At 43.9% G+C, this 20944-nt stretch overlaps 1 protein-coding gene across 1 annotated transcript; it reads left to right on the top strand.

Annotated features, from left to right (window-relative positions):
* Window positions 1–1952: 1952 nt before the first annotated feature.
* On the top strand, window positions 1953–20110 carry BDH2 (3-hydroxybutyrate dehydrogenase 2). The gene is made up of 10 exons (XM_054030939.1): window positions 1953–2034; window positions 5107–5186; window positions 6564–6642; window positions 9455–9551; window positions 10465–10573; window positions 11717–11777; window positions 14455–14568; window positions 17364–17422; window positions 18312–18404; window positions 19811–20110. The coding sequence occupies exons 2-10, from the start codon at window positions 5115–5117 to the stop codon at window positions 19862–19864; spliced, it is 738 nt and encodes a 245-aa protein (XP_053886914.1). The 5' UTR covers window positions 1953–2034; window positions 5107–5114; the 3' UTR covers window positions 19865–20110.
* Window positions 20111–20944: the final 834 nt, after the last annotated feature.

Below are 20944 nucleotides of genomic sequence, written 5' to 3'. Positions count from 1 at the left end.
TACACATGCTAGATGTGCATAGGGCGCTGGCGTTTTACTTAAATCGAACAAGGCCATTTCAGGCATCCCCTCAGCTTTTCATTGCTACTGCCAAGTGCATGAGAGGGCAACTGGTTTCCACCCAGCGGATCTCCCGCTGGATCACCTCGTGCATACGCACCTGTTACGACCTGGCAGGGATTCCCCTGCCTCTTATTGTTAAGGCGCATTCGACAAGAACCCAGGCCTCATCTGCGGCCTATGTGGCTCATGTCCCTATTCAGGACATATGTAGGGCTGCTACATGGTCCTCTGTCCATACTTTTCCATTGCACTATGCGATCGTCTCCCAAACAAGGGATGATGCCAGGTTTGATAGGGCGGTGCTCCGCCCGAGTAATCCTTAACCTTTATCATTTAGAACTCCTACCCACCTTCGTCAGGTATAGCTTGGAGTCACCTACTGTGGAATACACAGGAGCAATCACTCAAAGAAGAAAGGACAGTTACCTGTTCCGTAACTGGCGTTCTTCGAGATGTATTGCTCCTGTCTATTCCACATCCCACCCTCCTTCCCCTCTGTTGGAGTTGTCTGGCAAGAAGGAACTAAGGGTGGGGGGAGCACGCAGCCCCCTTTATGGTGCAATATGTTGGCGCCACTCCAGGGCTCACAGCAGTGCTCCCCCACTATGGATGCTGCTAAGGGAAAAACGTCTGGCACTAGTGCACGTGGCGAGCACGCACACCTACTGTGGAATAGACAGGAGTAACACATCTCGAAGAACACCAGTTATGGAACAGATAACTGTCCTTTTTCCCCCACTTGTCAGTCCAGCCACTTTCCTTGGAAAATCCACTTCAACATATCCCTCTGCCAGTTTTATTACTGCCTCCATTTTCTCTGGTTGGTGTATCCTCACCCAGGCCTTAGTGGTATCCAGGAGATTCTGCATAAACTGCTCTAATATCACAGTTTCCAGGACCGCTTCCACATTTTGTTCTCTCAGCCTTAGCCATCAGTTGGCCCAATCATTCTACTTCTGCACAAACTCTCTCAGCCTTACCCCATCAGTCCACCTGCCTGTTCTAAATTTCTGCTGGTATCTTTTAGTTGCCAAGCCTACATGGTCCAATAGGGCAGCCTTTAACACATTGTAGTTCTTGGCCTGTTTCTCACTCATTGATATATAAGCAGCTTGGGTTTCTGCCACCAGATAAGGGGCTAAGCATAGGGCCCATAATCCTTTAACCCAGCCCACACCAGTCATAATTCTTTTGAAAGTCAATAGGAACATGTCAGGATCATCCCCAGAGCCCGTTCCACAGAGTCCCAGCACCCCCGCTCCCAGCTTCTCTTTCCCCGAGGCAGGACTTGTCACATTCTGTATTAACTGCTGCTGCACCTGGATCCGTTCCTTCACCACTCCTGAAACACCCGCTGTCAGGGCCGGCTCTGGCTTTTTTGCCGCCCAAGGCAAAAAAGCCTCCCCCCGCCCTCCGCCCCTGCCCCCCCTCCAGGTGTTGCCCCAAGCACAAGCTTGGTGGGCTGGTTCCTGGAGCAGGCCCTGCCTGGTGTTGTGCCTCCTGCCATCCAAACGGGGCTCGTCCTTCTGTTTGCTGCCTCTCCTGGAATCCATGCAGCATCCTCTGCATCTCGTTCTGTTGCTCTATCAGCAAAATTTTATTACATATGTATTGTGTATTCTTTTCTCTTTGGGATGCTGATGACTGATATATAGCCAATACAAATTACTGGGGGGAAGCATACTCGTTCACTGTTTGCTTTTGGTTGGTTGGGTTTGGTTTTGTTGTTGTTTAGAGTAATTGCCAGGTAAAGCTGACAATCTTCACTTCTTCTCTTGAGCTACAATAACTGTTTTTATATCCCAAGCCTCACTAGATGGCAGCATCTCAACTTTTCAACAGGGAACGGTATTGTCTTGAACAGCAATTCACCAGAAGAACTACAGCACCCAGCATGCACTCTGAAACCTTGTCCTTTTCTCCGGTACAAGGGTCGGTAAAACCCTGAAAGCTGCCTGTGGAGATCCTGAGGTGGGTGGCTTTATTCAGCCTCGTATGTTTCATCCTGTTAGTTTCACCTGGAATAACAGTCAGAAAAGCTGTGACTAGGAGGTTGAGAAACTGATTTGTACGTTTATATACTTACATGCTCTCGTTTCTCTAGTGGTGGGAAATGGGCAGTATCCTAGTGCATTAAGCCTTGATAGCTGGAGACATGGTGTAAAATCTGGCCTAAATCAAAAGCAAAATTACCGGATATTATCAGTTTAGTTCCTAATGAGCATATAGGCTGCCAAGCTACCACATTATTGGTAGGGCCGCACGCTTCATTGCTCATGTTGGCTGAGCTCTGTGCATTATCCAACTTATTTTTAGTGCAATTGGGAAGTAAGGTGGGGGCTGGCCGGAGTGGGAGGAAGCCAGGGACAGTGCTTGAGCCGTTCTGGGACACTCCAGAATGACATTCTGGTACATTTTTGGAGGCGCTGGGACAGTGTTCCAGTACTTCTAATTCTTGAGCCACCATCTCTCCTTTGGAACATAGAGTCAGGGCTGGACCTCTGCTTCCTGCTCTGGAAGGAGAGATGATGGTCCATACTGTGTGGCAGAGGCACCATCTCCTTATGCTGCTTCCTCTGCCTCTTCTGCATCTGGGCCATTCCAGAAGGAGTAATGGCAGGCAGCTTGGTTACCCAGCGGCCATCTCCTTCCAGAGCAGGGAGCCTGGGCCAAAGGGGACCCTCCAGAGTCTGGACCTGGCTCAGCCACCATCTCTCCATCTGCTCATACTGCTCTACCCGGCATCTTCACCTCCAGATACAGGAAGCCCTGACTGGGCGAAGGGTAGGGGCTGTACTGCACATCCTGGAGAAGCATCCCACAGCCGAGCTCTCTGGGGCCAGCAGTTGGGAGCAGCCAAGAGCTACCCCCACACAAGCCACTTAGCTCCCTGCAAGGGACCAGGGACCCTCCAGTCTTCCCCCACAGAGCACACAGGCCCACTGTCTAGGCTCCTGCTCTTCTGGCTGATCATGACTCCCTGATCACTCTCTCTCCCCACCAATTACACGCCACTTATTCTCCCCTGACAACCAATATCCCCCTGCCCTCAGTCCCAATATCCTAATTCCCCAGACCCCAATATCTCCCCTTTCTGCCCCCAGCTCTCTGCCCAAATACTGTATACCCCTTCTCTGCCTCCTATTCCTAACCTGCAATATATCCTCTGCCCTTCCCTTGCCTAACCCTCAGTCCCCCTTGGCATCCTCCCCTCCCCCTCATAGCTCTCACCACCTTCTATCCAGTGTTGCCAGTTTAGCCATTTTGTCGCTAGATGTAGCAACGTCACCAGGATGTCACCAGATTTGATTAAAGATCACAGTTTAGCGACTTGTTGAGGCAAAGCTCAAAAAATCTCCAGCAGACCTAAAACGCTGCTGGACTGAGCGACAAAATCACTGAACTGGCAACACTGAAATGAGAGGAGATTTTGCCCCTGCCTCGCGGTGTGCAGGGCCAGCACCTCCATGAGTTCTGGGACTTCTCTTTTGAGGACCCCAGCACTGCCCAGGGGCCTGGCTGGGATACAGCTCTGTAGTGCCTAGGAAGCTGCTGTCTGTGATCTGTATAGGCAGTACAGAGGGCACCAGAGAGCTTTGCCTACAGCACCAAATGGGCTATCTGTGAAATCAGTGGAAATCAGGCTTTTCTGGTTTTTGGATTCTCACCAAAATTAAGTGTTCTTCCCATTGATTCCTAGAACATTCCCTGAAATTCTCAAATTGATCAGTTGGGGTTTTCAAAAGCTATCACATTACACCTCTGTAGACAGACTTGCTTCACTCAGCCTATGAGCTAGGAATTATTCTGGGGAAGTTCTATGGCCTGTGTTATGCAGGAGGTCAGGCTACATGATCACAATGGTCCCTTTTGGCCTTGGAAGCTTAGACTTTATGAAAGCCACCAACTTGGTATAACTGGTAGCTGGTAAGCCTTCCCAGAACTGCAGAGTCCCAGAACATCGGGGAGCTTGCACGCACACATCCTACCCACACTGGCTGGTCATAAGTACACTTACTACTTGTAATAGGCATTAAAATTCACTTTTAACTTCTGATAGATTTATTTCAATCAAAATAATCCTACAACTTCCTACAGAAGTGCTGAAAAGTCTGCATTTCAGGATAGTATCAAATTAATCTGAAGTCCAGGGGTGCAGAGTCACTTCATCTCGCTTCTCAAAAGTATATATATTATTCATATCAATTTAAGGTTGAGACTTTCAAACCTGCCAAGGGGATTTGGACACCTAATTCCTATTAAATTCTAATGGACATGGGGCATCCAAATCTCTTAGGCATCTTTGAAAATCCCACCCTGAATTTGTTCTGCTGATGTTATTAACTAATGACAAAATGCCTGTGACACATCGTAGCTTCCCTTTATTGAAGGGACACCTCTAAAATAAAGCCATGGCTGAGATAACCAGGAGGTCTGGCATGATAATTCTCCCTCAGTTTTCAACTCTGATCTCAGATCCTTGGTCTCTTGAGAAACAGTCCACAGCTCAGACTGACTGCACATCCAATGTGATGATGCCAATATTTGTTGTACAGTGTTCAACTCCTCAGTGTGGTAGTCCATCAGGCATTTTGCTGATGACGTTACACTCTGCTAAAGGGCACTGGAGACTCCGATCTGCCTACAGGGATCAGGCAAGTCCTGTTTTTTAAAGCTTTTGCTTTAAAAGTTCTCATGTTATAATCCAACGTATGAAATAGGCATACTGAAAACTTTTTGCAAAAAGAAGAACAGGAGTACTTGTGGCACCTTAGAGACTAACAAATTTATTAGAGCATAAGCTTTCATGGACTACAGCCCACTTCTTCGGATGCGGATACAGACTAACATGGCTGCTACTCTGAAACCTGAAAACTTTTCTTATCTTGTGGGAAGAACAAGGCATTCTCCAGTTCTCTCTAGTCATAGATGCTGTGAGTCACCTGTTCAGTTATAGAATTCATCTGTTTTTGATTCTCTGGAGCTGGTGTTAACTCCTTTTCCTTTTGAGAGATGTCACAGAACATGTTTAAATACCTACAGGGGGCAGCATGGGTCGGCTTGATGGGAAGGTAATATTGCTGTCTGCAGCCGCACACGGGATTGGACGAGCAGCTGCTATAGTAAGTCTGGAAAGCTTCATTTTTCTTTCCCCCTCTTAGTTCCTTGCTAGCTTTGCTATTTTGATTAGCCCAATGATACCTGTACTGAACTGTCTTTTATTATCAAACTGGAAATTAAATCAAAAGCCAAGTCCTTCAACTTTTCCGTGAAAAGCACATGAAAAAAAAATGTTACTGCTACACCATGAGAGCCTTGCTTCCATTCTGGAAAAATTCATTCAAGAGTCACATTGTCAAAATTCCCTGCTAGTCTATAAATAGCCTTCCCCAAGATCTTCTCGGCTGGGTTCTGCTATTTTTCTCTACTTTTGACCAGCTCTACTCTCCAAAGATGGCTTTGTCTGTGGTGAATTATAGAGAGGGACTAGCAAAGCTAGCATGAGACATGCAATGAAAGATACCTAGTTGTCACAAACTTTGATTTTCACAGGCTTTGCCGGGGGACTGCTAATCCTGTCACTTGCATTAAAACACCCTTTCACTGGGAATAGTTAATTTGTAAAACACATTCCTTTTCCTAATTTATTTGCTTTGTAAATATGCAATAAGCTACAGATGGAAGTGGCATACCTGACCTCCTAGAGATGCACCACAGTTGTAGATAGGTACTCTCAGAAACTGCATTGCTGCCACTTAGTGGGGGTAGTGTGTCTCTGAGAGCTTCTTGCTTCTGTGATCAGCAGATGAGTCTGTTGTATAGCAGTCACTTGTCAACAACTCACTCTGAGGAGCAGAGCAAGTAGTTTTCTCTCAATAGACACAGGTGCTCATGAGGGTTCCCTTGTACTAAAGGGTATCTCTCAGGAATATCTACCTGATTCTGTTGAATGTAGTGAACAGAACCATTAATAAGTTGTTTCTCTAAGTAGTGCACTCTCGGCGGCGGGTTGTCTGGCAGAAGCGCTCTCTTGTCAGTAGGCGGGCGCACATAAATGCCCCGGCAGATGCCATGGCGCCCGTGGGCACCACGTTGGGGACTACTGCCCTACACGTTTGTAACCTACTGTCTAGTACAGGTGCTGCCCTTACTAGAAACAGTGTATCAAGCACACTCTGGTGTATATCTGTTCCTTCAACTGGGTCAAGTAACAGGACCCGCTGCTTTAATTACAGATTCCTGGTTTGGAGGATAAGCATCATAAGTTCTGTTCCCCTCTCTCCTGTGTACACTCAGCTGAAACCAGGGTGTTTGGCTATGTAGCCAAGTATAGATACAGATAATTTTGTTATACACGCACACAAAAAGCAAGCGATTCGCTGCCTTCAGTCAGCTCCTTTTTCAGTCGAAGATGGAAGTGAAAGGAGAAGGCAGCCTTTATTACTGGTAAACCCTAAAATATCTAAATGTTAATGGTTCCTTTTGCTTGTGTTGTTCAGGCTTTTGCAAAAGAGGGAGCAAAGGTCATTGCTACAGACATCAGTGAGTCCAAGCTGCAAGAACTGGAGGAGTATTCAGGTAAATGCTTTACAACAGACTTAAGTCCAACTCTTTTGTGTATTTTGTAAGCTGCTTGTACAAATTTCATCTCAGGACTATACAGAATTCTAAAGGCAGTAGAAACTGTAATAATGCAAGTTACTCCTTCGTGCTGGCATCTGGTCTTTTCTCTGCTGTAGCAGAATGTGGAGGCTTGGTGTTTGAGTGCAAATTTTCCACTGAAACGTCAGCATTTCAAAAAGGATGTACTGGGTACATGGAGTAACCCCATCCATCTGATTTTACGAGGCACTAGTGAAGCTGTTAACTGCTGCCACTTCTCTCAATAGCATCCATTTCACTGACTTGTCCTGGCCATTGGGTTGGCTGACAAGTCTAACTACCTCCTGTTTCAGTCATGGGACTTGAGCTTTGGGATGTTAGTGCTAAAATCATGAAATTCTATCATTTTGAGCTATAGAACTCACTTCATTAGCTAAATAAGAATCAGATTTAGTGCTCTGCATTTCAGTTTGACCAACTAATGGCATTAATGGCAACGTAGTTGTTCACTAGTGTGAATTGGTGTATCTTTTAAATGTGAATGACACTGTCACTAAATCACCCCCTACTACATTTGTATAAATTCTCAGGACTAAGAGTTCTCTCCCTGCTGATACTATCAGGGCCGGCTCCAGGCACCAGCCTGGCAAGCAGGTGCTTGGGGCGGCCGCTCCGGAGAGGGGCGGCACGTCCAGGTATTCGGCGGCAATTCGGCGGACGGTCCCTCACTCCCGCTGGGAGCAAAGGACCTCCCGCCGAATTTCTGCTGCAGATCGCGATCACGGCTTTTTTTTTTTTTGGCTGCTTGGGGCGGCCAAAATCCTGGAGCCGACCCTGGATACTATACTAGTATGAATCGACTACTCATGGGCACAAACTCACATCATTGTTCCTTAGTTAGACACAAGGCAGGGAAATCGTAACACAAGTTTATTTTTATGTCTAACATAAAAACTATGGGTGAAATCTATCCTATATACACAATGGAACAGCATGAAAATACTTCCAAATTAACTTAGTGAATAAAAGTGATCACTAGTCCTTACCTACATTCCTGACATTGAGAAGGCTGAATAACAATCTCTTAGCCAGACTTACTGCGAACAGCCTCTGGGTGACTCATGGCATTCTGGGGAATTTCCAATTCATCCTTTCAGAATTTCATGAATTCTCAAACTGAGTAGGGTTATTTACTTTCTGACACATCAGGCCAGTTGTGCTGGCAGGAACACCAGGAAGTGGAATCAGAGTTCTGCGCAGTCCCTACCCCTCTAAGTCTTGGGAAAAGGAACTTCAGACATATGATTTGTTAAATCCCAACTCTTCCTTTGAGGACTGGAATTAGAATATGTCGGACTTTCAACTTAATACAGAAGAGAAGACACCACTGTTAGTCAGCCTGCCAGGGAGAAGTTAGCTTTCTTGCTAACATATTTCCTAGAGAAATTTCCAGAGGTGTTTTAGAACATGTACATGAATTTGTCAGTTTGGCTTCAGGACGTGCAGGTTTTTCCAGTGGAGAATGATTTATTAGTTTCCATCAGCATTTTTCCACTCAACCAGGCTAGCATCACAGTAGCTATTAAACTCTGTGTAAATAGGTGTGGATGATAAAACCACAAAATAATGTATTTTCAGCAGTGCACAGGAAATGAATCATGGTGATTTAATGGGCGTTGTTTGCATGAAGGCGCTGGAATAGTGGCATGCCTTTCTGGAGATCAGCTGTGAATTTAGGGTGTTTCATTTTTTGGCTGTTTGCATTTCTGCCGGCAGATGGCATTCTGTGCTTTCTGCCTTAAGGTAATAATGTTACAGTGGGGCTGGCTCTACTGTAAAGTGTTTAGAAGAGAGTCACCGCAATCTCCATTTTGGAATCCACTGTGTTTGCCTGTGCGTGTGAGAGTTAAATTTAAATCACACAGGAAAGGGCCCCAAGCAACCTCTTTAAACAGCTCGGAAGGTGGATGAATATTTTTTCCAAAATAAACATTTTTTGTTTATAAATATTGATAGGTTAATTCCGAAGACATCGACATCCCATTGTGTACATTTTAAAACTAGCCAACATTTCCCACACTATGTGCACGCCCTGAGGGCTTTGACAATCAAACATACGTACTTCCCCCTCCCATTTAGCATAGTTATGACTCACCCCGTCCAGGTAACAAGATGACTAATGACTTACACAAGTCACTTATTCCTCATTAATGAATTGTACCAGACTGGCTCATAGTCCTCTTGGTTCCAAATAAACTAGTGCATGTGCCATGATCTGTGGTCTGTGTGACACCCATAATGATTATAGTGCTAGGTAACAGGGACCTGAGCTGTGGCTACAATTGGCCAGCGAGTTTGTTGTGGTCGTGTAATGATTGTAATTCATGGTGATGAGTGCTTTGGTGGGCTGAGTTTCTGTGAAATGGGAGTGTATTGGAATTAGCTCCACTTTTCAGAAGATACCAGCTCACCTGCTCGTGTGGTTGTTCTTCTCTTACAATAACATCAGCCTTTTCTAACTCCCCTCTTGGCTCTTGACTAGCACTCCATGATCTTATTATTATAGCAATTCAGTATTGGGACAATTTAACAAAACAGTGTGGCTTTTGGGTGGTGGGGGTAAAAGGCCATAGTACCCAAGGGTACCCATGTTATGGTCTGATATTCAGAACTGCTCAGCACCTGTGAACTCCCACTGACATTGGTGGGAACTGCAGGCACTCAGCTCCTCTGAAAATCAGGCTATTAATTTTTAACAAAGCAAAATAAAACCATTTTGTTTTTATAGGCATTCAAACACGGTTGCTGGATGTCACCAGCAGAGAACAAATAGAAAATCTGGCCAAGGAGATTGAAAGGATTGATGTCCTCTGTAATGTTGCAGGGTAACTAGAGCCTATTGTTTTAAACTCCCTTCTCCTTCCAGTGTTTATTCCCCAAAGGTATTTCGTTTGATTTTTTGTATATCCGTTTCACAAAGGTGTTTCTGGTGTCTGCATACTCATTGGCTCTGGAGACTGAATTACATTCTCACCACTAGTGGCAGACCAATGTGGGGGGAGTGTAACACTGTCTGTGTTCTTCCTGTTCTGCAGAGAGAGGCCTTCAGTTTCAAGGGCTTTCTTTCAGGCACCCTTCATCATCACCTCATTGGATATGTTGGTGATAAAGCCATTATCTTCTCCAGAACTGGAGAGCTCACATCATACATTGTTTTTTAACTTGGAAAAGATAAATCAAAATAAAAATATCTTTATATAGTACTAGCGGTCACTGAAATGTTTCAAATGTCAATTTTTGACCAATAATTTTGATGGATGATTTCAGGGACACCCTTTTTTTATGACTAGTTCTGCCTATTACCAAATCTTTATCTATGTGTAACACCAACAGACCCCGGTTGTCAGCGGGCGGGATTGAACCAGGGACCTCTGGAGCTTGGTGCATGAGCCTCTACCGCATGAGCTAAAAGCCAAGTGGCTGTTCGCTAAGGCTGGAGAGCAGACTCATTTTATCTCTCTCCAAGTGGTCTCCGTGTCACTAGATGGGACAGAACACCACACCCTGGAGGTGTGGGGGTTACATATGCATATGGTGGCTTATTGTGACTGTCTTGAACTACATATACTAGTTATAGGAAACTTATGCAAGCTGAATGTTGCATTATAATCTCTGAAGAGTCTTGTCCAACCTTGCTTGATTGGAGAGAGAGTTATTCCAGAGGAGCAGGAGAAAAAATGTAAATTATACAGAAAAGGCACAGGAAGTAATCCATTGCTTTTTGTACACTTAATCCAGTTTTGTCCATCACGGAACCATTCTGGAATGTGAGGAGACAGACTGGAACTTCACAATGAACCTCAACGTTCACAGCATGTATCTAATGATAAAGACGTTCCTTCCAAAGGTAAGGCTCTGTCTACAATGCTCTTAGTGTAAAAGACATTGCGGTGTGTTTCAAGATGGGCAGGATTAAGTCATAGGCACTATCAGAGCGTGACGGTGGGTGAAAATGTGGGGATGTGGCCACACAGGGCTCTCATATCATATTGTGCTGAGGACTGCTTTAATGCAGTCCTGGTTTAGAGCCTAACCTTTCAGACTAGTGTATAGAGAAAGTTAATTCAGGTTTTTTAAACTGTACAATTTGTATTTAGAATCATTTTCAAATGCAGCGCAGTAACAGAGAGCATGGGAAAGCAATACCCTACAACACGCACCCAGACAATAAGGCTACACAGTCTCTACAAAAATATTTGTAAACATTCAGATGTAATTGTGTGACTTCTCCCCCATACCCACAACAGGAAGCTATCTTGCAGAGCTGTTCAATACCATCGACAACACGCTACTTCAATAGGGGAGTACTCATCCCATTAGATAAACAACTCACCTGTATGATTATACCATAGCTTGAGGATGCTTCCTGTTTGTGACATAACCACCACATTCTGGGCCAAACTCATGGGCCACAGGCTGAGGTGTTTACAGGAAACATACTGGAAGGCCAAAATAGCCCAAGGATGGCTGTCACCAAAGTGAACAGGATGCACCCTGCAGTGATTATGATACAATCCCAATCCCTGCTTTCCTGAAACCCTCGGTTCCAGCGAGTATTAATTATGTTAATTGTGAATCGGGGAAAGGGGGTTTTGTTTCTAGCTCTGGCACAGATTTTGTGTGTGACTTTTGCAGTCACTGATCCTTTGCTTCTCCATCTCTAGCTCAAAGGAGGGTTCTGAGGTTTAATTCATTGTTTATAGGTGGGTTCTACATGAGTACATAGTAAAAAAGTGGGTATTACTATTGATGAAAATGAGATCTCAAAATGTGACATACTTAAGACTGACCTGACTGGGTTACTAATTCGAAGCTGTGAAGCAGGAACCAAATGCTGCCCTTTGGGGTAGTATTTTGGCCTGCAAATCTGAGAAATTACTTGTGGAATAAAATACCACTTAATGTGAGGAAGGCTGGTAGAACAAGTCCCCATATGGCAGAATAGCTTTTGTTTGAATGGCTTGATGGTGGTTGTGGGGTTTTTTTGCAGATGCTTGCACAGAAATCTGGAAACATTATCAACATGTCTTCTGTGGCATCCAGCATTAAAGGTAATAGACTTGCTAGAGGATTGTTTTGTCATATACGTGCCTGCGATATTCCTAGGTCGTGTCCAAGGTTGACATTCTGAACCTGTAGAATAATATTTCGTCAGTCCAAATTTGAAAGTGCCTATTTTAAGAGGGATGGGACTGAATACACAAATGCAACCTTCTTTTGGCCTCTTTGTGCATAAGCATTATGATGTAGTCTTTAATTACATGATCACATGCAGTTTTTCTCACAGGACTCCTACCTCATTCGGTGAACAGGGTGGACAGTGCTCTGGGGATGAAACGGAGCTGTGCCGCAAAGGGGGCTGTTGTCTGTAGGGCCCCTGCCTCATTTGCTGCGGAAGTTGAAGGGTGCAGTGAATGAGGGAGAGGATTCCTCTGTGGTTTAGGAAGCTGAGTGCTACCCTGGAGAACTGGATTCTACCCGGTCTCTGCCACAGAATTCCTATATGATGCTGGGCACAGGTAGCCACTGTGGGTTGCTCATTTTATGGGTATCCAACTTGACACCTGATTTGCAGAAGTGCTGAGCACTCACAACTGCAACTGAGGTCAGGCGGAGCTATGCTCTGAACGTAGGATGGGCTATAAAATGCCAAGTACTCTGAAGAACCAGGCCCTAGGCATCTCCAATTGGGCACCCAACATTTAAGTGACACTTTAGACAGTTTGGCTTTAATCTCCGTGCCTTAGTTCCTCATATGTAAAATGGAGATGATGATACCACCTCACTGGGGTTTTGTGCAAAGAAATATTGATTAATCTTTGTAAAGAACTAAGTTGCTACAATGACAGTACCATAGAAAAGCCAATGAGTAAATTAAAAATTCTGTGTTCAGGGCAAGTTTGCATGGTATGCAGTAAATAAGGCATGGAGCCACAGGTTTGAATGATCAGGATGAAAGAAATTGTGAATAGCTGCTGTGACGGGTTGGATCACAGAAACCCCCTTGGGAGCTGCCACCTGACGTACCAAGACTACCTCTGCTCCTGTTTTCCCTGCCAGCTCAGGACTCCAGCACCCTGTCTTGCTGAGCCAGACACTCACGTCTGCTCCAACACAGATCCAGGGTCTGAATAATTTGCCCCAAAGCTGCAAGTTTACCTGAAAACAGCTCACAGAAGTGTGCTTGTCTCTAGCACTCAGATGCCCAACTCCCAATGGGGTCTAAACCCAAATAAATCTGTTTTACCCTGTATAAAGCTCATACAGGGTAAACTCATAAATTGTTCGCCCTCTATAACACTGAGAGAGAGATATGCACAGTTGTTTGTTCCCCCAGGTATTAATACACACTCTGAGTAAATTACTAAATAAAAAGTGATTTTATTAAATACAGACAGTAGGATTAAAGTAGTAACAGACAGAACGAAGTAAGTCACCAAGCAAAATAAAATAAAATGCGCAAATCTATGCCTAAACAAACTGAATACAGATAATCTCACCCTCAGAGATGCTTCAGTAAGTTTTTTCTAAGACTGGACACCTTCCAGGCCTGGGCACAATTCTTTCCCCTGGTACAGCTCTTGTTCCAGCTCAGGTGATAGCTAGGGGATTCTTCATGATGGCTCCTCTCTCTCCTTTGTTCTGTTCCACCCCTTTATATATCTTTTGCATAAGGTGGGAAACCCTGTTTCCACCCCCTTCTCACTGGAAAAGCACCAGGTTAAAGATGGATTCCAGTTCAGGTGACATGATCACATGTCACTGCAAGACTTCATTGCCCAATGCCAGCACACACATATACAGGAAGACTCACAGGTAAAACACAGCCATCTGCAGACAATGGTCCTGGTTAATGGGAGTCATCAAGATTCCAAACCACCATTAATGGTCCACACTTTACATAATTACAATAGGCTCTCAGAGTTATATTTTATATTTCTAGTTTTAGATACAAGAGTGGTACATTTATACAAATTGGATGATCACACTCAGTAGATTATAAGCTTTGTAATGATACCTTACAAGAGACCTTTTGCATGAAGCATATCCCAGTTACGTTATATTCACTTATTATCATGTTTTTATAAAACCACATAGACTGCACAACGTCACAGCTGCCCACCCAGTGAGCACTATCCACTGTGCCATGAATGAGGTAGGGGTACTGTGGGGAAAAAACAGTATGTGGTCATGTAATTAAAGACCATATAATAATGAATATGCACAAGACCAGGGGGTGGGGTTGGGGTTGGGGGTGGGGTGGGAGGAAGGGGAGGCTGAAGGTTACCCAAGGAACCCTGACTGGTACAATTTATTGCCTCATTTAGTGGTACCATGCCACATATATCATTTTTCTTGTTTTTCACTGCTTCCTTAGTACCAACTGCATAAGGGTTACCCAACAAGAGCTCTGTGTGTGAGGGGCAGATCGTTCCCTTTCCTTTATAAATCTTTATGCAATTTTTAAAATAAACTTCCTAGGCTACTTCCTCAGATATTTTCATTCTGTGCTGTTGGTCAGTACATTGCTGTATCCTGGTTCTTGAACGGCACTCTACTCATGCAGATTCCTTTGGCTAGCAATCAGCACTCTAGCCAGCCTGTCATTCAGCCTCTGCTCAAGAAGATGCCATCCAGAAAATTCTAGATCCCAAAAGCAGATCCATATGGGAATGTGACCATTTTCTTTGGTCTTCGTGTTACCCTAACACTAACCTCTTCTTTCAGGAGTTGTAAACCGATGTGTGTATAGCACTTCAAAGGCAGCAATTATTGGTCTAACCAAGTCTGTAGCTGCTGATTTCATTGAACAAGGCATCAGATGCAACTGCATATGTCCGGGTAAGTAAATCCTTGCAGCATTTTGTAAACTTGGAGCTGACACTGAAAAAACACAGGTTTGTCTTTAGCATTAGCTCAAAGCAGTACGCCACCTGGCCTACTTAATGCTCCAGATTTAGTTTGAGGTTGTTGATAGAAAATTAAACTTGAAAACAGCCCAACCACCTGCAAACAGCCGCTGAAGGCATCAGCAGTCAAGGGAGAAACCACATTTAAGACTTTCTTCTGGCATTTCCTGAAATGTAAAATTAAGAATTGCTATTTTTATAGCATTACAATCTCTGTGGCCTATAAAAGCACACCTACATATGCCCAGAGTATCTTGATGGTGTATTATCCCAGTTATTATCTGGACGTGAAAGTTGCAACTTAGAGAAGCAGATTGGGGGATGAAGGGGGAAATGGTGCTTTTAGTTGCTGATTAGGAATGCTGAAAGTACGATTGCCTCATTCCTGATGTCTTGCTGTTGTGAGACAAAATTGGATGTGACTAGATCTGGGTGATGTAAAAGCCAGTGAGGTGGGCTGGCATGCCTGCTGAGAGTCTAGTGAAGTTAGTATGGCAGCGGCAACCACAAGGACACATACCACAGGCGTGTCCGTGCACACCTACCAAATCTAACCTGCTTTTTATTTTTAAGCATCCAAACTAGAGCTGTGAATATATATTTTAATAGTAATTTGCGGTGGGGTTTCATTAAACCCCAAACTGGCGAAATCGGACAAAAGGCCTGATTTTCATAGGTGATAAGCATCAGCTGTTTCCTCTCATTTCACTTGGAGTTCTAGGTGATCAGGGCCTGTGTAAGTAAGTCCCCCAAACCATATGTAAAACACTGGTACTGTTCTGAGTGACCTTAAGCCAGTTTGGGGTTTCCGCTGCAGCCATGCAAAACTCAATGTCTTTTCAACTTGAAAACAGGCATAAACTTTGTGGTTTCATCTGAGTTTCCTGTTGAGCTTTGGGGGTTTCTTCATATAGGACTTGGGGTGAAACTCTGGGTGAGAAATCAGAAAACTTGCAGACCTCTTTGCACATCATGAATTGTGCATGGTTCTTCACATCCCACCAGCATCACCTTTTAATAATTAACAAACAGATAACCCACTTACTAGAGCCTAGGAGCCTGGGAGAGGCAGCATGTTCAGTCCAGGGTGTGGAAGGAGCACCTTACATTGGTCTAAAGTGCCTCTATAGCCAACTGAAGAAACCAACACAGATTCAAGAAGGTGCTTCCTCCTTCCTCCTTGACACAGGGAATAGATCTGCATAATGGGAGGGGAGTGGTACTTTGGGAAAGAGGGGCAACAGAAAGGAGGAATGAGGCAATCTTGGAGGACTGCTTCCCCCTTAAAATAACTTTTAATTGGCCAAGTGAAGCACTGGTAATTTTATGGAATGCTTTCCCTTCTATGCATGAGTGCTCAAAGCTGAGCAACAAACCCACATCAAAGAACACCTGAATTATGTAAGTGTGAGTGTAACCCACACACCTCCTGGGTGTGGTGTTCTGTCCCATCTAGAGACCACTTAGAGAGAGAGAGAGAGAGACTGCTCTACAGCCGTAGCTAATAGTCAGTTGGCTTTTAGCCCATGCAGTAGATGTTCATGCACTGAGCTCCAGAGGCCCCAGGTTAGATCCCGCCCACTGACGACGGGGGTCTGTTGGCGTTACGTGAGCAGCCAAGCAAAAGCTAATTTCTTTGCCAATGCCAAGGGAGAAAGCTAGTCCTGCTGCTGTAGAAGATCTTAATAGGGAGTTTTTGTAACCTGGCAGAATTAAGAATTTCTATCTGTGCAACCTCTTGTGCAAGCCGAAGATCATCTCAGACCAGAGATGAAACACATGCCTGGAATATAAAGGTTGAAGCTATTCCCAGAGAGTTCTCAAGTATTGGCTACTTCATCACAGTACTGATTTCCCACTTAATTCCATTCCTCCCCACTCACAACAACATTGAAGAGAAATAAAATACTACACAAATCAAGGACCATTTCCGAAACTCTCTGCAATTAAAAGCTAATCTCAAACTAGTGGTAATCTCTAGGCCCCTCAGTTCAAATGAAACCCCATCTCTTGTGCTGATCTTTCTCCACATAGGTGCCTAGTCACTGCAATGAAATGGGAGGATATCCTGAGATAGGTAACTAGAAGTCCACGTTGTACGACTATAGTATCTCTCTAAGCCAAGAGAATGCCACAATCTATTTTTGAACTATTGATTTGTATTCTAATTTGTGAACGTTCGGTGGCATCAAACAAAGCTGCATCACCTATCCCTGGTGATGATCAGCACAGTAAAATTGCTTAAGGAAGTGAGCTGCCATAAAAATACTTTATGATAATAAATCATCTAGTGTCCTCTTGCATAGATTACTATCAGTATAAAGATTCTCTTCGTCACTATCCAGAATAGTGAGGCAGTTTTAACATTTTGCTATTTCCATTAATAGTTTTAGACTGTAAACACTGGGGAAGGGATGTTGCTCATTGTTTTTTGTTAGCTGTGGGTAACATTTTTTCAAAAGCACTTCTATGACTTAGGCTACTACGTTCCATTTTCAGAAATGACTCTCAGCCACTTAAGAGTCAGTCCTTCATTGAAAGTCAGTGGGATTTAGAGTCCTAAATCTTTTAGACCCTTTTGAAAACTTTATCCCAATCTTGTTATGAAGTGCTATGCAGCCATGGCAGTGTATAAATAACAGGATTAATGGTGATGAAGTCCTTTGTCATGACTGCTCACGTTCAGTACGGTGGAGTATTTGTTTTAAATTTTGAACATTTGCATAGGAACTGTTGACACTCCATCTCTACGGGAGAGGATCCAAGCCAGGCCCAACCCAGAACAGGTAAGCAGGCTACTTAGCTGTGTGCATGCACAAATTTAAATTATGTTAAAGAATTTGGGTAAAACTGAACAGCATTTCTGCCTAAATCTCAGTATTCAAGACTAGCAACAGCAGTGATTGTGCTTTGGCTGCTTGGTCACCTGGTGCTCAGAGTGGCATCAGCAGGTTCTTCCATGACACTATGCTAAAGAAAACCACAGTCCATTTCATCCTGCCGCCTTCCCAAATATTTTACAATCATATACTATGTCTACAGCACCAATACAATACAGCCACTTCTTGGACATATGGCAGCAACAAACTGATGTGCAGTAAACTACACAACAGTGAAGGAGAGGAAAATTTTGGCAAACACTCAGCTGAGGTCTTAGGTTCTCATCTGCAGGACCTCTGCACAGAATTCTGTCTGCTGCAAAAGGAGAAATGGCTGAGTCGACCTTACTGGAATTTAAACCGCTGGTTCCAGGGTACTGAGGTGTTTTGCAACTCTGAAGCTTAGACCACTAATAGTATTATCTGCATAGGGATAAAAGACCCACAGCATGGCCGTGACTGGCCCAGGTCAGACGACGGGCTCACAGTGTCCTCTAGAGCTGAGGCTCTAGCCGAAGCCCAAAAGTCTGCACAGCAGTTTTTCAGCCCGGGAGCCCAAGCCCTGTGAACCTCTGTCAGCTGACCTAGGCTAGCCACGATTTTTTATCCCTGTGAAGATGTACCCTAAGTCACCCACTCAGTGTTTTCTTTGGGCATCATATGTACTATCTGCACAGTAATCATGTTATGAGCTTGTGGCCATCTGACCACATAGCTTTTTAATGTAGCACAAAGTCATCATGGCTACATATTTCAGTTTGTAGCGGTGATGCATGGAATGTTCTGGTATCTCTAGGCCCTGAAAGACTTTCTGGCTAGACAGAAGACTGGTAGGATGGCTACTGCTGAAGAAGTGGCCCACCTCTTCGTGTATCTGGCCTCTGACGAAGTAAGTACTCGTACAACAAAATCTGTTTTGAACCACAGAATCCCACCCCATCTTGTGGCTTCTCAGTAGAGGGAAGCTATTTTGCAGATGCTTACACAGTCTTGGAGACAGATTACTGCAGTAATAGAAGACTGACATACTTTGAGTCTAGCCCAAGATACAAACAGTGAACTACTTCCGGGCAGTGAAAGTGAAGGTTAAGTTATTATTTACTGAGGACCATATTCTGGACATTGCATGCATTCTGAACAAACTGGCTGTGCATGGCACAGTTCTATGGGGGGCTGGGTGGTATGGAGTCCTTTTCCATTGCCCCCACAAAGTTGCTTTGCTTCCACCACAGGTGACACCACCTTCAGTACAGTAGGGTCAGTGGATCTGTAACCTGAATAGAGTATGCAACAACAAAATGTTTGGGTGACAGTTAGATCTCTCAGGGAAGGATAAATAATAATTATAGCTTTGGGGCCCTAATCATCCTCAAAACAATCAGTCACCCTCAAGTGATGATGTAAAATGAAGATGCAGGAACATATCATTCTGCTACAAATGTCTGAACTACAAACCCTCCCCATCTAGAGAGGCTACATCCAGAGGATATAGTAAGGGCATAGGGCACATAGTAGACCCAAACCTGGTCACAAACAGCACCAACAGTAGTTTAACAGCACACATAATAGGACTAGATGCCATGGAAATTGCCCAGTAGTCAGGACAATCTTTCTGAGCCCCGCAGAATCGCTTGAGGAAAGTGTTTGGGTCCCAATATTTCTGTCAATTGTCACTTTCTCAAAGTTCATGTTGGCCACACACAGACTAATCCTATCAGTCTGATATTATTGGTAGAGCTTATTAATTGGATCTTTGCCCATATGTGGTCAGGACTTCAGTATTAGCTCTGAACTCAATATGGTTTGGTATTGATCCAGAGGAAAGAGCGCCCCCTACTCAATCATCAACACCACTTCCTCCACCATCTGGGTTTTTCTTGTAGATCGCTCCTTTAACTTACTAACCAGGTCAGATCCTGCTTAGCCTATGAGAATTAATGATTTCTCAGTGCCAAGTGATATGGCTGCAGGCCAGATGTCATAACTCCACCTTCTGAGCATTCATTTGGTCCCTCCATGACTCATTTGTGCCTACCATCTGTAAGAGTCAGAAGTCCTAAAGCCGTGTGATAATGATTTGTCACTTTGCAACCACCCAATGTGGTAGCTAAAAGGTTTTAGTTTTTAAGGTTCTTAATCCTTTGAAATTTTCAGAGCCACTGTTGTATTTGTGGAGATTAAAGGACTGTTTGTAGATAGAGGAAATGTTTTTGTTAAATTGACTTCACTAATTGTTAGCCTTTTCTTCTGTTTATTAGTAATAAATGATAGTTACTCTTCTTCTTATGATTTCAGTCTGCCTACATGACTGGCAACGAGCTCATCATTGATGGAGGCTGGAGCTTGTGACTTATGAAACTTTCAGCTGAAGTTTTCAATGGAAATTCATAGTACAAAAGGCAAATAATGAAGAGATTATCACATTTCTCTATTAATATAGTCTGCACCATTTTAATGACTAAAATGGTTGACCTTCAAATAAGTCAGTGTATTTGCACAGACATGCGATACCTCTTTTTTCTAAAATGACTGTCTGATTTTCTTTTGCATACTTTACACAGTTGTGTCGCTTGCAATAAAGCACACGTCATTCAACTTTGTTTTTTGTGGAAGCTCAGCTGAACGAAGAACAGCAATTGGACATTTAAGGTGTGCCAACAATATTATATGTAGAACACTTGCTCTTGGCATCTGTCTCATTTGGAAGTTAAACATTCTTGTTTGGATTTCCTAGTAGCCTTGGGCAATGGAGGAAATGGGAAAAGGCTGCATTGGGGCCTGCTGAACTGGACCTGATCTGTGCAACAGCAGCCCAAAGCAGAGTCAGTGGGAATGTGCAGACTTAAAAGTCTGAACTACATGAAATGCTGACCAAAGTGTTTCTGGAGGCAGTGGGCTCTTATTTCTTGCAATGGCATTTTAATTCTTGAAAATCAAATGCTGGAACCCACCTCTCATTTTCCAAAGATTTCAATCTGTTCCATTTTCCTGGTCACCATCATGAATAACATGTTGTAGAGCTGCTAGAAAGCACCTCATAGTTCCTGAGACATTAGAGAGGAAAAGTTTAAATGTATTCCAAATACTTAAAAGGCCGTGGGACAAACTTTACATGTAGTGGAAATTATGGGAATGAACCTGAAGCAGTGTTAGGGTGACTAGATAGAAAGTGTGATAAATCGGGACAGGGGGTGAGGGGTAATAGGCACCTACATAAGAAAAAGCCCTGAATATCGGGACTGTCCCTATAAAATTGGGACATCTGGTCACCCTAAGCAGTGTTAAAAGACAAGGGTCCTGTAGTATGTTAGTATACAGACTCATGATATGATTTTGCCATCAGTAAAACATTTTCTCCACTAATTACATCAAATATAGGTACGGTTACTGGAGCCCAAGTGAGCTAGTTGACGTTAGCAGCAGAGAAAA

The sequence above is a fragment of the Malaclemys terrapin genome, chromosome 5 (genome assembly GCF_027887155.1).
Source record: "Malaclemys terrapin pileata isolate rMalTer1 chromosome 5, rMalTer1.hap1, whole genome shotgun sequence".
NCBI lineage: Eukaryota > Metazoa > Chordata > Testudines > Emydidae > Malaclemys > Malaclemys terrapin.
The sequence above is the reverse complement of the archived record's forward strand: the minus strand, read 5'-3'. Positions and strand labels throughout refer to the sequence as shown.